Below are 13,168 nucleotides of genomic sequence, written 5' to 3'. Positions count from 1 at the left end.
TTAATACAATTCCTATAACAGTGTTATAAAATAATAGACATAATGGAAACAAAGTAATGTTTCATATATATAGTATACCTAAACAAATCTTGCATTAGCATTATCATCGGAATTTTTGTATACAGTACATATATGATTACCGATAAATAGAATTGGTTGCTCTTACATCGTTTGGTTCAAACATATTACGCATACATTGTATAACTAAACATGTACAATTACACTAACATTACTACTTTCAACACATCAACAGTACATATATATGTGTTGCGTATACATAATACATCATTGTTGCATATATGTAATGTATCAACATTACATATACAAATACTACATTAACATTGCATAATATTTACACATTTTTGTTTTAACCATAACAATCAGCTACAGATTTCAAACATCAATTAACACCACCGCGTAAATATACCATAACATTTATATTCAAATTCTATCACATGTTCTAACAACTGATACACAAATCCCATCATATACAATAAGAAGATAAACCGACCAAAAAAGCAAATCCTTTTAACTAGTGCCATTGTTGGATCTTCCATTTTTGTTTTTCTTGCTTTTTTTTGTTAAATGAGACGGGTCCTTACAAAAAATTACACTAGATATAAAAAATTGCAAATAATGACCTTGGGAGTCTTAGGACATTTCCTCAATGACACTCACCAACCCAAAAAAAAATTCATAAAAAAGCCAAACTTTACCAACTTAAACACCCCTAACTTAAGCAAATTTGACAACATGCCCCAAATCCGAACAAACATCAAGGCTAAACAACCAACCAAGACCATAACCAAAACAAAAGAAGGACATCAACACACACCAGTTATAACAAATCAATACACAAACAAAATGATCATAAATTTAACCACCAACACTTGAAATCTTCATGTTGCAGCAACAAAACCTTCAGCCAAATCAAGCATATACCAACACAATCCATCTGCAGCATCCAATTACCAAGCTTGTAAGGATACCAAAGCTATTAAACAAATCAATTGTCAAGGCTTCAAGCAGAACCAACATCTATTATTTTCCTGTCAACAATTGAAGAATTTATTACCATAAAGACTTAAACGAATGCAACATCACTCCCAATAAATAGATCTAAACAAAGAGCAACAACAAGCTTTTAACAATCATTACTCAAGTCAAAAATTTGTGTACTCATGTTAGAATTATGTGCACCAATGCCAAAAATTTGTGCATATTAGTCAGACTTTTAGACCCAACCCAACAAGAAATCCAACTCTAAATCTTAATAGCAGTCGTCCACCTCATATTAAAGCCACAATCATGCCTCTGTAGGACCAGAGCAGCGATCCAGCTAATTGTAATATCAATTATGCAATAAATAATTACAGTGGCGAGCTGTAACCCAAAAAAATATACTACTTCTAGCCCATAGTAACTTGTCTTTATGCCTATTATTTATTACACCACCACCAAGTAAACTCATTCCAAATACAGCATGCAACAGAATTACGGGTGACCATAAATAAGCCCATAATAGCAATGCATAAATGTAATACAATATATATCATATGCATGTGATATTTAGCATTGCACATATGTAAAATAAGACAGTTCATTTGCATTTAATATCTTATAAATACGTGCATGCAATACAACATACAACAACAATGCATATATGTAAACATCATAACTCATATGCAAGTAATAGCTAATTAATGCATATGTGTAAACAAACATATAACATGTATTGCGTATATGTATTATAACATCTATATAATATGTATTGCATGTATGTGTTATTCTATTAAACATTAAAAAATACCTAAACAAAAAACAAATTGTTTAAGGTGATTTCAGTTTAATATGTCTACTCTAGCACTACACATAGGTTATAGAATATTAATGCATATATGTTTTCTACCCTCATAGATTCTTTTTATATTTGCTTTATGCTTTTCATAGCCTAATTACAAATTAAAGCAAACATTTACAATTTGCATGACACGGTAGTAATATATAATACATTATTACTATAGGATCGTCCCAAAATTAACATGATTTTAATGCATGTATCACAATTTAGACTATATTTCATAGAATCAAACTAATAAAGTCGATCAAACTGAGGGAACAACATATAAACCGAGCATCTAAAATTAACAAATACAGAGAATTGAATTAGAAGAAAACCTGTAGTTTATGATGATTTAATTGAGATGAGATTCTGGCGATGTGTTGCTAGCATCTCCTCTGCTACGTTGCTGCATATTCTTATCAAATTATCGACAAATGAGTTTTACAACGATATGATTCAGTTACTAGCAACTAAAATATACAACTCTAACCATAATCAGATTTATTCAATATGTTCTACCCTAAAGAATAAGTAGATTGAAGTCTCAAACCATAATTCTCTACAAAATAATCGATCAAACATGTGATTATCAAAAACGTACTCATTTAGACATTTCATCAAACAGTTGGAGGGCATACAAAAAAAAACAATAAATTAGGCCTTTAATAATTAGATACACACCAAAATTGAACAATCATATATGCAATATAACTAAAACAGTAATTAACATTACCACATTAAACATTACACATATGCAATATAACTAATAAAAAGCTATAAAATTATCATTTGTTTAGTACATATATGTAGTATTCGACTAAATATCAAAATAGAGGAGTTGATGTCACACACGCATTGCTATTGACTTTCGTATGTTAGCATTATATTATATTGTTCTTCGATTATAGGAAACCAAAAACATGAACTATCGGCATGATTTCCATCTAATACGCCTAATTGAATCATAGCATGTGTGAAATTAGCTATCACACTCATTTACCTGATGGAGTTCTTAGTATATGTGCTTGATATCGTAGTCGATTCAATTGATTGTGCAGCCAAAACGACGATCTGCAAGTGAAACCCTAAATTGATTAAAAGAGATAACTGACGGGAATGAAGGGAACAAGAGTTGAGATGAAATAGGGGAAGTGGGGACAACTATACCCTTGTACATTAAAATTCCCCTTTTTTTCTTCTTTTTTCTCTTTCTTTTATTTTTAGCCTTTGATATATTAAAATTAAGGGTTTTAAGAGGAGTTCTTTAGTTCTCTCTTCATCTCACTCCTATATATATATATATCAATTAAGTATTTCAACAACTTTCCATAATATTAACTAATAAGTAATAACATGAGATTAGTATTCAAAATTTAAACATTCCTTATCATTGAACATTTATAAATAAGAGTCACTAGCTTCACTTTATGCAACTTTAAGTCTTCTAATTTGCTAACTCGGAATAATCACTGTTATTTGAACAATGGCTTTAAGGTTAGTATGTCTTTGTTATTTTTCTATGAATTACATTCATATGAAATGAAACAAATCGTTTTATTATATATTAATTTTCGATTAGGTATGTTGCTTGATTATGCAACTTTTAATTGTATAATATATAATCAATTAAAATTTTGTCATACGTAGAATATTAATAACAACAAATTTATCATGATCAATTAATTTCAGATTATAAAGATTCTGAGGATGATCATATCATCAATGTTCAGGTAATCTATTTTTGGGATAATCATGTTTTTTTGGATAAACATGAATTGATAATCTCAAATTACATCATATTAATTGAATAAAATGTATGATATTTTATGTGTATGAATATTTTTTTGTTAGTTTCATGGATTTATTATCATTATTTAGGGTTAGTAATTTGGTACGTGCTTGAAAGAACCTTATTTGTCACACAGACAATATATGTGGCTACATCAAGAGTTACAAGCAAACCTACATGTTACCTTAGCAAGTGTTACAATCAGACATAGACTAACGATTTTAATTTTTGATAAACAATGTTTACCAACCAATACAACAAATGTAGTGTACAAGGAAGTTTTTTACTTATCTCTATCATATTTGGGAAACCTTAGTTATTATGTAATTTTTACAATTTTAATATAAATTGTAATTGTATTAACAATATATGGTCATTTTATTGACTGGATTTTACTTAATGGCTAAAGTTTAGAATTTTCATCAATTACATGTGTAATACACAGGCCTCAAACTAGTATAATAATATATGAAGCTAGAACTCCTACCTTATTTATATACTTGGATGAAATTCCTAAGCTTAGAGCGGGCAACATATCTACTCATCGTTGGGAAATGAGAGATTTGACCACCAAAACTTGAACATACTTAGAGAAACGAACACGTCAGAGTGTTGGAATCTTGGCGCGCACTTGTAGGGTATGTGTGTATATAAGGAAGGTGTTTGGGAAGCCTAGAAGTAGAGCCCAACCTCACTTTTTATTAGAGAAATTTGGGTTTGGCCGCGTATTGCGATGGAGTCTTAAAGTCACATGTAGCACGCTGGAATTAATAGACGCCTTTGAATAGTTTAATCTGTCGCGTATTGCGACGGATGCTCGGGATGGCCGTTGGGTAGCACGACGCCGCCCACTAGGCCCGATTCGTCGACATGTAGACCTGCCACGTTTTGCCACCCGGTTGTCACGCGTTGACTCGTGGTTTGACACGTGTCACGATTCGTTAACCCGGTCATCGCGTATCGCGATGACTTGAGTTTTACGGTGGTCACGTAGCACGGCACCACCATTTCTGGGGGTTTTGTGAGACCCACATCGCGTAGCATGATGGGTTAATTCCCGAACCATCGCGTAGCACGATGGGTCTTAAATTTCAAAATTTTTATTTTTAATCCCTTAACTTTTGTATTTGTCAAATTTGACCCGAAAGTTTAGGATGTTATAGAAAGAATAAGCTTGGCCAAACAATAGAGACTACATCAGTAATTAAGTTTTATTTTATTACACATTAAAAAAAAAATCCTTAGTTAGACTATTTATTTATCGATTATTTTCCCATCAAAAAATCATGTTTACATTTTATATTCATACTTAATAAAGATATAATCATTTATTAACCCGGACCAATTCATAACCCCAACCGAATCGATTTGATAGTTTCAAACATTTTTTCCTCATAAACAGTGTTGTGAAATTCGTCAGTCGGGTCTAGTAATTAATCAGAATTTATTATGACTAATTGACGCCTAGTCAGGTGTTTTACAACACAAGTGGCGCTCATAAACCATGTTAAGCCCGAACCAGTTTAGGCCCATTAATCGATTTGCAGCTGCTTATAATGTTTTGGATCCAAAGGCCCAATTGTTGAGTCCATGGCTTCTAATTCAACAAGCCCATCCACCACTGAATTCAAACACTATATAACCCACCACATTCCTACTGATCTAGGGTTTGCCATCAATTTCAAGCATTTCGTAACATCAGCCGCTTGAACAAGAACAAGAAGCTCAAACAGCCGCCATGGTAATCCGTGTTTGTGTTGTCTGTAATATTAGTATTAGATCAGTGTTCTAATTTGATCTGGGTTTGCAGAGTCTGGTAGCAAATGAAGACTTTCAGCATATTCTTCGTGTGCAGAACACCAACGTTGATGGGAAACAGAAGATCATGTTTGCCATGACTTCAATTAAGGGTATTGGTCGTAGGTTTGCAAATATTGTTTGCAAGAAGGCTGACGTTGATATGAACAAGAGGTAGCTTTAGTTTCTTTTAATTGATCTGTTTTGTTATTTATGAAGTTTTGAAAGTTTGATTAGTTTGTTACTTAATTTATGCATTTGTATTTAGATATTGGTAGTTGTAGGATCACAAATTATAGAGCTTGATGTCACTTTGGTTATTTAAATTTTATGTACGTTTTTAATTATTTTTATATATTTTGAGGAGAATCTTAGGCTCGAATCGACCTCATGTAGTAATTTAAACTAGCCAAAGCTTGGCTCGAACTCGCACAGGTAATACAGAGGTCTAAATTAGGTAAAGCTTTAAAATACACAAGGCTTGAGCTTGGACTTAATAACTAAACGAGCTTTATTTGTGAGCTTATTGTTTATTCAATTTTGAGTAGCTTGCGAGCAGCTAGGCTTGTTTGCACCCCTGTGAGTGGATGAAGTTTTTTAGTATAGATAATTGTTAATGTTACAGAGATGTTTATATAGGTTAGAAAGCCTTTATGTACATGACATAGAATTATGATTAAATTTGAAGTTGGTTTACAAGAAACATTCGAATATACATTTATAAAAATCAAATTTCATGCAATTATTTCTATATTCATATTAAAAGTTAGGCTAACCAGTATTTTACAGTTTTAAAGCGATATATGATATGCATTTTAGTTAGATATTTAGTAAAACTAGTGCCATTGGAGGTTTTAATATTTTCTTTGTTTTTTATGGTGGTTACTTATCTAGTAATTTTACATGTGTTTAATTCTTTTTGCAAATTTGAATTTTCAGGGCGGGAGAACTTTCTAGTGCTGAGATTGATAATCTGATGACAATCGTTGCTAATCCCCGACAGTTTAAAATCCCTGATTGGTTTCTTAACAGAAAGAAGGATTACAAGGATGGCAAATACTCTCAAGTCACATCTAACGCTCTCGACATGAAACTTAGGGATGATCTTGAAAGATTGAAGAAAATCAGGTTTATATTGTTTTCTTCTATTTTATTATTCAATAACTAGAAGTTACACATTACATTTGATTTTGATTTCTTTTTTGTTGCAAAGAACCACCTAATGAATTTATGTTTAAATGATTGACAGGAACCATCGAGGTCTTAGACATTACTGGGGTCTGCGAGTCCGTGGACAACACACAAAGACCACTGGTCGTCGTGGTAAGACGGTTGGTGTGTCCAAGAAGCGATAAGCTTGTTTCGGTTTTGGAAAATCTTTGTTTTTGTCGTGTTTAGAATGTTTGTTATGTTTTTGGATGTGAAAGTTTCTAGAGTTCTTTTACAAGAGTTTGTTGTTAAATGCTTCGTATGTTTTCTAATTAAGTGGTAATGCTATTTAGTTTTGTTAAGTTTTATTACTAACAGGTGAATGACTAAGTAATATAAAAATTTACTTAACATAAAAATATTTTTAGTTATATAATATTTAAATGCAATTGGTAAAATTTGTTGTGCTAAATGAAAATCTAAAATTTGTAGTTGAGATTCAAATCACACAGTTTCTTGAGGTTGTTTGGTAGCATCTTAATAGCCTTTTAGAGGCTACATTGGTTCAGAAGCTGCCATAAATCTGAATGGTTAAGAGGTAATCATTAAGGGGTAGCCTCTTAATCATTTAGGCTTAAAGCTACTTGTTAACCACTAAATGGCTATAAACCATTAAGAGATAGCTTTTAAATGGCCATTAAGAGGCTACCAAACAACCCCTTACATGTTAGAACAAAATGAGCTAAGTTGTGTTATTCGGCTTGGTTCAGTTTCATTTGTAACCAAAACGGTACTGGAGTATTTTTTAGGTATCTCTTGTGGTAAAAAAAAAATAGACAACATGTGGTTTGATTTAGCTTCAATTTCCTCGGATCAACCTATGCGGGAATGCATTCAAATTCGATGATGTACCTGTGATTAAAACAAACAGAGAGAAAAATGGTGACTTTTTATAAATTTTGGAAAAACTTGTTTGTCTTAATTTATTTTTTAATATTTGTTGAAATTGGTTGTGATATTTTTATTATTAATTTGTTGAAATTAGTTGTGATAAGAGAAAATAAAAACTGTAATGATAAAAAAAATATTATTTAATTGAAAATGAGAGAAATTTAATGTTTTTTAATGTAATTATATAGATAAGAATGATGGACAGTTTGATGAGATAAATATAGTATTTTTTAATGTAATAATAGAGATAGGATGTCGGAGGGGCTGAAATGCTAAAAGTCTGTTTTGTAAATATCTTTTAAGTCTAACTAGCTGGTTTTGTTTCTTACTAAGCTTATTTAATACATGATTTATATTTTTATAGTCAAAATATAATTGATATATATGTTAAAACTAAAATGATTGTGGATAGTTTCTTTGTTCACGTTCTTGAACAGTCAATTATAAGATATTAACAAAAAACAAAAGCAACATGGCGTCGATTATAAGATCCAAAACCATGGATTCTAAAACTGTAGAGCACAAGTTGCAACCATAAAAAACAAATTTATTGTTGTAAAAGACAAGTCATGGAAATTTAAAAACTGGAGTTAACAAAACAAAATCAAAGATTCTCACATTTGTTTGTGGGAGTTCTCATTTCTTAATCCAAAAAATTATCTGGATTTAAAAATACCAACCAATATAAAAAGTACCTTATTATTTGTTTTATATTTGCCAACTCGAACCCTTCAAATAATTCATAACAAGCTTTTATATATACGTGGATGCGATTAATACATAACCAATTTTATATAGAATAACAAGAAAACCGAATCAACACTTGTGTTTGGCATATATAATGGCAATTAAAAGATGGTGAGGTAGACGACTATATAATAATATATACCACGGTTGAAGCAAAAGACAAATATGTTATACGGTTATAGCGATCCATTTTATTTGTATCGTTTGCTTTATACGTGACATATAAAACATTACATAACAACTTGTTCCATCTTTTATCCACTTTTCACTCTATGCATCAAGCACTATGTACGAACGATAAAGTTCTTGCAATTCTATACTTCAAACTAATTATATATTTAGCATAATCTCTTTGTATATAAATTATATATGTTTGTCTTCTTCTTTAAAAAAAGTTATCTATTTGATCGAGAAGAATAAAGCGGAAAAATAACGTTAAATATTGTAAATAAACACATGATTTTTTTTTGTTTGATGTTTAAAAAAATAGGGTTTAGTTGTAAAAAAGGCCAAAATTGGGAACTCAAAATTGAACTGCCCCAATAGGAGAAGGGAACAGCTTATATTATTATAGAATTGTACTTTTGTAAGCTTATAGTAAAGTAGGGACAAACACCTATACAAATTCAATTATTGTCCAAAAAAAAAGACATTAAAATTTGTCACCATCTTTTTAATCCTTTTCATGTTAAGTAGTACTTTCAGATTAACTAACACACACTCTAATTAAACATGAAGGTAGGGGTGATCTTGTTATAGGGTGTGTTTGGGATTTCTTATTTAAGGTGAAAAGAACTTTTTGTAATAAGTAGAAAAGGTATTATGAGTATTTGATAAGAAGTTTTAAAAAAAGTGTTTGGATTAACTTATTGATGTAAAATGACCAAAAAGGGCATTTTTATACAAGTGAATAAGGATCATACTTACATACTTACAATTAAACACAACAATTCCACAAACTAATTAGGATCATACATACATACTTACAGAACAAACCCAATTGGGTAATAACAAGATTCCTCTAGATTCAACTTCTGGGTTGCAAAATCAAGAAACCCCAAATTGCGAATTGGGTTTTTTTCTCTCTAAAAAAGCTTGTGAATTTGATTCGAAAGCTTTAAATGATGAAAGAATAAAGATGAATCTGAGTAACAAAAATTGATGATTCTGGAGGGTTGATATTATTTGGTCAGAATTGAATTAAGAACATGTATTTAGATATTGGCAGGGGTAGGCGATGGTAACTGATGCTAGGTGGAATGGTGGAAGGAGGGTGTAATGGGAAGAAATCTGATATTGATAAGAAGATAAGTTAGTAAAGTCTAACTTATGAAAACTTAAATTTTAAGCTTGTAAATAAGGAGTTATTGAAAAGAACTTTTGTATATCCAAACACTTTTTTTGTAACTTATAACTTATATAAGTCATAAGAACGTAAAATAAGGAATCCAAAACACCCCATAACGTTAGTGATTTGAATTCCACACAAACATGGAAACCATGTTAAGCATATGTACCTGAATCCGACTCGTGTATTTGTAAGTTGACACTACACATTTAATCCTCTGTTCACGCATTAATTCTAAAATTATTTATTTACACAAATAAACTCAAAAGTGTTGACAACATGGATGCTCTTAAACTACATATCTATTGCAACCATTCATGTATTGACAGAATTTCACTATAAATTTTAAATAAATATACATATTAACTCGTGAAGCTATTACCCGTCTAGTTAGACTAACCCACATCTAAATGTGTAGTTGGATTCGGCCAAACTGACCCAAATTTATTTAAATCTTATACATTTCATATCAAGTCATACATTGATACCTTAACAGTTAACACCACTTTAATGAAGTTAGTTGTAATAGTGTCAGACAAGTTCATCTTGGTTATTACACTCATTGTTTCATGTAATCCAAGTTATGAGCTGGTATAATATTTTTATTACAAAATAGAAAATAAAGGAAGAGTTGGTTTTTTTATATTCCGTTAAATTGTGGTTTATTGTTAAATATTGTTAGAGGTTTAACATCTTACGAATCGTGTTATTTGTTATAAAGTAATAAAATCAGAGGTTAGGGATTTGTTATCTTATTACAAATTATTCAATATTTGTTAAAAAAAAAACAATTAGCATTCCTTAAAGGTATGTTATGGTTAAAATAATACTATGCACGGTTTTTTAAATGGCCTAAAACGCTAAATGTTAACATTTATTTTACATTTTAACAAATATAATAGTTATATAGCTCTAATTAGATCATTCAAAGTAAAATACCATAACTATTAACCAATCTTGCCCCAAATAATCACTTTTTGCAATTTACAAAGGATTGAAAATGATTACGTACCATCATATTTAAGAAGTATTATTTGTTTCAATATTGTAAAACAAAAAATAGAAAAAAAAACCCAGCATTTACCTAAAATCATATCTACCGATTAAATCATCAATACATGAATAGTGACTACACCTTTAGAGTGTTAGCTAGGTTTTAGTCTCATGATTTCTTTTTATTAAGACCCTGACGCCAACTACCGTTACTATCAAAATGGCTACTATGTGTCGCCCACCCTTCTCGTCAAAGCAATGGCACCCAAGGAGCCTTAAAAAGGTGGGGCCCATCCATTTCAACCACATTTTTTTCTTAATATATAGTTAAATCACAACTTGTTCGTTAAAACTTGTGGTTAGTTAAAACTTGTTGCTTATGTGGTAATGAGATAACGATTTAACCATCTAAACAACAAATTTAAATAAATATATTTTAGAAAACATTTTTCAAACGCAAAATAATTACAAAATAATTGCCTTGGATAAGGTGTACCATCAATAATTTATATCCAACCAAATCAAAATAATCTTTTATGATTATTGAACTTTCATCAACCCCACATTTGTTTCTCACTTCCATTAATTTGGAAATTTTGGGAATCACATTTAATGACTTGACTGAAAATATAACTTAAACTTAATCATATTAATAATAATACAACTACAAAAAAATGTCACATTAATCACACCCCACCATCCTCAAAATAAACAAATAAAAAAACAAAACAATCACCACTGGAGACGTCAAATATTCCGGCCACCACCGCCGCCGCCACCGGCTTCCGCCGTCATGAGAGTAACAAGAAGATCAGCAAAAGCTCCAACTATAAACTTATGAGCCCTTTTGGGGTTCAAGTCAAGGTAGCACGTGAGCAGCTCGTGCAAGTAATCCCAGTTGGCACGTACATCGATGAGGTCACGTGCCTCCACCATTTCCTGCATTGATTTTCTGAAATCATAGTATGGGTCCGGCGAGATCGTAGGGATCGCCACGCCGCCGCCGACGGATTCAATATTTTCGAATCCACCGACGACGGCGTGCGCGTCAACATCTTCCGTCGGGTCAACGACGAAGGACGTTGACGCGACGGAAGATGTTGAGTGGGAGGTAGATTCGAATATCGAATTTGACCTTCCAGGTGAGGAAAAGAAGAACCGGTCGGATGCTACCACGGTTGGGATGTCCGGGGCGCCGTCTTCGGAGTCGGAGATGGTGGGAATGTCGTAGAGGGTGTTGAAGTTTTTGGTGAGGGTGGATTCGGAGCGGCAGCGGCGGTGGTGGTGGTGGGTGGTGGGTGGGGGTGATTGGTGGCGTTTGAGTTTGGAGAAGCAGAGGTTGAGATTGCGTTCGAAGTTGTTCGGCATTTTGTGGGAGACTGGTGTGAAATGAAGTGAAGTTATTAGTTATGTGATGTAGATTTATATATCAGGATATGAATGTGAGAGGGAAAGACAGAAAGAAGAAGAGAGTATAATTTAAAAGTTAATGAGAATAATTGTCATTTATTATTTGAAGTTAATTAAATAAGCTAACTAGGTACATAGACGGTGTAGGTGGTAATTTAATATTAGTAGTTACGTGAGGTGTGAAATATGATATGTAAGTTTGTCACGTAGGTGTTACGTAAATTTTCAATATATGTTTTGAGGTTTTCGTATTTTACGTTCATTTGTATGTGTTGTGGTGATGTAAAATATGATAATAAGATAAGATGGATATTTATGAATGGGTTATATGTTTTCAATATAAAAAAAATAAAAACATAAACCTCCACCATCGCCTCATGCCGTGAAGACCTTTAGCCAACCTTCGCTTCCTACTCTGTGCTGGTGTGTGGCGGTCTTAGCTGTGCGATTGTGTGGTGGTTTTCTGGTGTTCTCTCTTTATGCGTCATATAACACATGGCCTTACGTTTTATTTTTTTTAATTTTGTTGAAATCATATTATTGTGCCACTTCGTTTTTGTTGTTGACATTCGGTTACATTGAATTTCTTTTATTAATTTTATAAAATGATTATTGTATCTCAACATTTGATAAGCAAAAAGGTAGATAAATATGTACGATGCATGATACTTATAAAATCTTAGGCTTGTTGTGGGTTGGCGACTGATAGGTTGATTTAATTGCAAATAGTATACCATTTCAATATACGATAAATAACCAAGAAAAGTAACAACCTAGTAGTATTCAACTTAGAAAGTAAACAACAGATAAGAAAGTAAATATATATTTACACATCAAGAAACTCAAAAAATTTCTTCAAAATGTCTAGTTTTGATGGTGGCTAGAATGTATGTCCACCAATTAAACTAGCTAGGCCACATGATCTAGATTTGATGGTGGCTCTTGATGGGGTGGGTGGGGGATGTTATTGTGGTTGAGGTAGTGGAGGCAGCTAAATCCCCACAGTCCTTGCGTGACTGCTACATTTGAAGACTTGGATCCCGGAACATGTCATTAACCCATTCGGGGACACTTTTTGCTCTTATAACATATTGATATGTGCGCTAGTGTTGAGGCATTGACTGCTTCTTGTTTAATATTA

The 13,168-nt window shown here is 32.0% G+C and overlaps 3 protein-coding genes across 3 annotated transcripts in view; 2 read left to right on the top strand and 1 right to left on the bottom strand.

The window, feature by feature from the left end:
- The window catches only part of LOC143636233 (small ribosomal subunit protein eS24z-like), a 56,997-nt gene that overhangs the window by 24,969 nt on the left and 18,860 nt on the right, over nucleotides 1–13,168 (top strand). The gene's annotated exons all lie outside the window — the stretch shown is intronic.
- On the top strand, nucleotides 5,280–6,949 carry LOC143636232 (small ribosomal subunit protein uS13z/uS13y/uS13x). Its single transcript, XM_077103880.1, has 4 exons — nucleotides 5,280–5,373; nucleotides 5,443–5,603; nucleotides 6,369–6,557; nucleotides 6,679–6,949. Exons 1-4 carry the CDS (start codon nucleotides 5,371–5,373, stop codon nucleotides 6,782–6,784), a joined length of 459 nt encoding a protein of 152 aa, XP_076959995.1. The 5' UTR covers nucleotides 5,280–5,370; the 3' UTR covers nucleotides 6,785–6,949.
- On the bottom strand, nucleotides 11,350–12,006 carry LOC143636231 (transcription repressor OFP16-like). Its single transcript, XM_077103879.1, has one exon. It carries the CDS (start codon nucleotides 11,983–11,985, stop codon nucleotides 11,365–11,367), a length of 621 nt encoding a protein of 206 aa, XP_076959994.1. The 5' UTR covers nucleotides 11,986–12,006; the 3' UTR covers nucleotides 11,350–11,364.

The sequence above is a fragment of the Bidens hawaiensis genome, unplaced genomic scaffold, assembly GCF_021521415.1.
Source record: "Bidens hawaiensis isolate Kalapana, Puna unplaced genomic scaffold, B.hawaiensis_p1.1 tig00007840_1, whole genome shotgun sequence".
In the NCBI taxonomy this organism is placed as follows: Eukaryota; Viridiplantae; Streptophyta; class Magnoliopsida; order Asterales; family Asteraceae; genus Bidens; species Bidens hawaiensis.
The sequence above is the reverse complement of the archived record's forward strand: the minus strand, read 5'-3'. Positions and strand labels throughout refer to the sequence as shown.

What these genes read in the sequence shown, in the direction of transcription:
- LOC143636232 (XM_077103880.1), top strand. An exon ending in GACGTTGATATGAACAAGAG is followed by an intron (nt 5,604 to 6,368) that starts GTAGCTTTAGTT and finishes TTGAATTTTCAG; the next exon opens with GGCGGGAGAACTTTCTAGTG. An exon ending in GAAAGATTGAAGAAAATCAG is followed by an intron (nt 6,558 to 6,678) that starts GTTTATATTGTT and finishes AATGATTGACAG; the next exon opens with GAACCATCGAGGTCTTAGAC.
- LOC143636231 (XM_077103879.1), bottom strand. Translation starts at nt 11,985, where the DNA reads ATGCCGAACAACTTCGAACGCAATCTCAACCTCTGCTTCTCCAAACTC.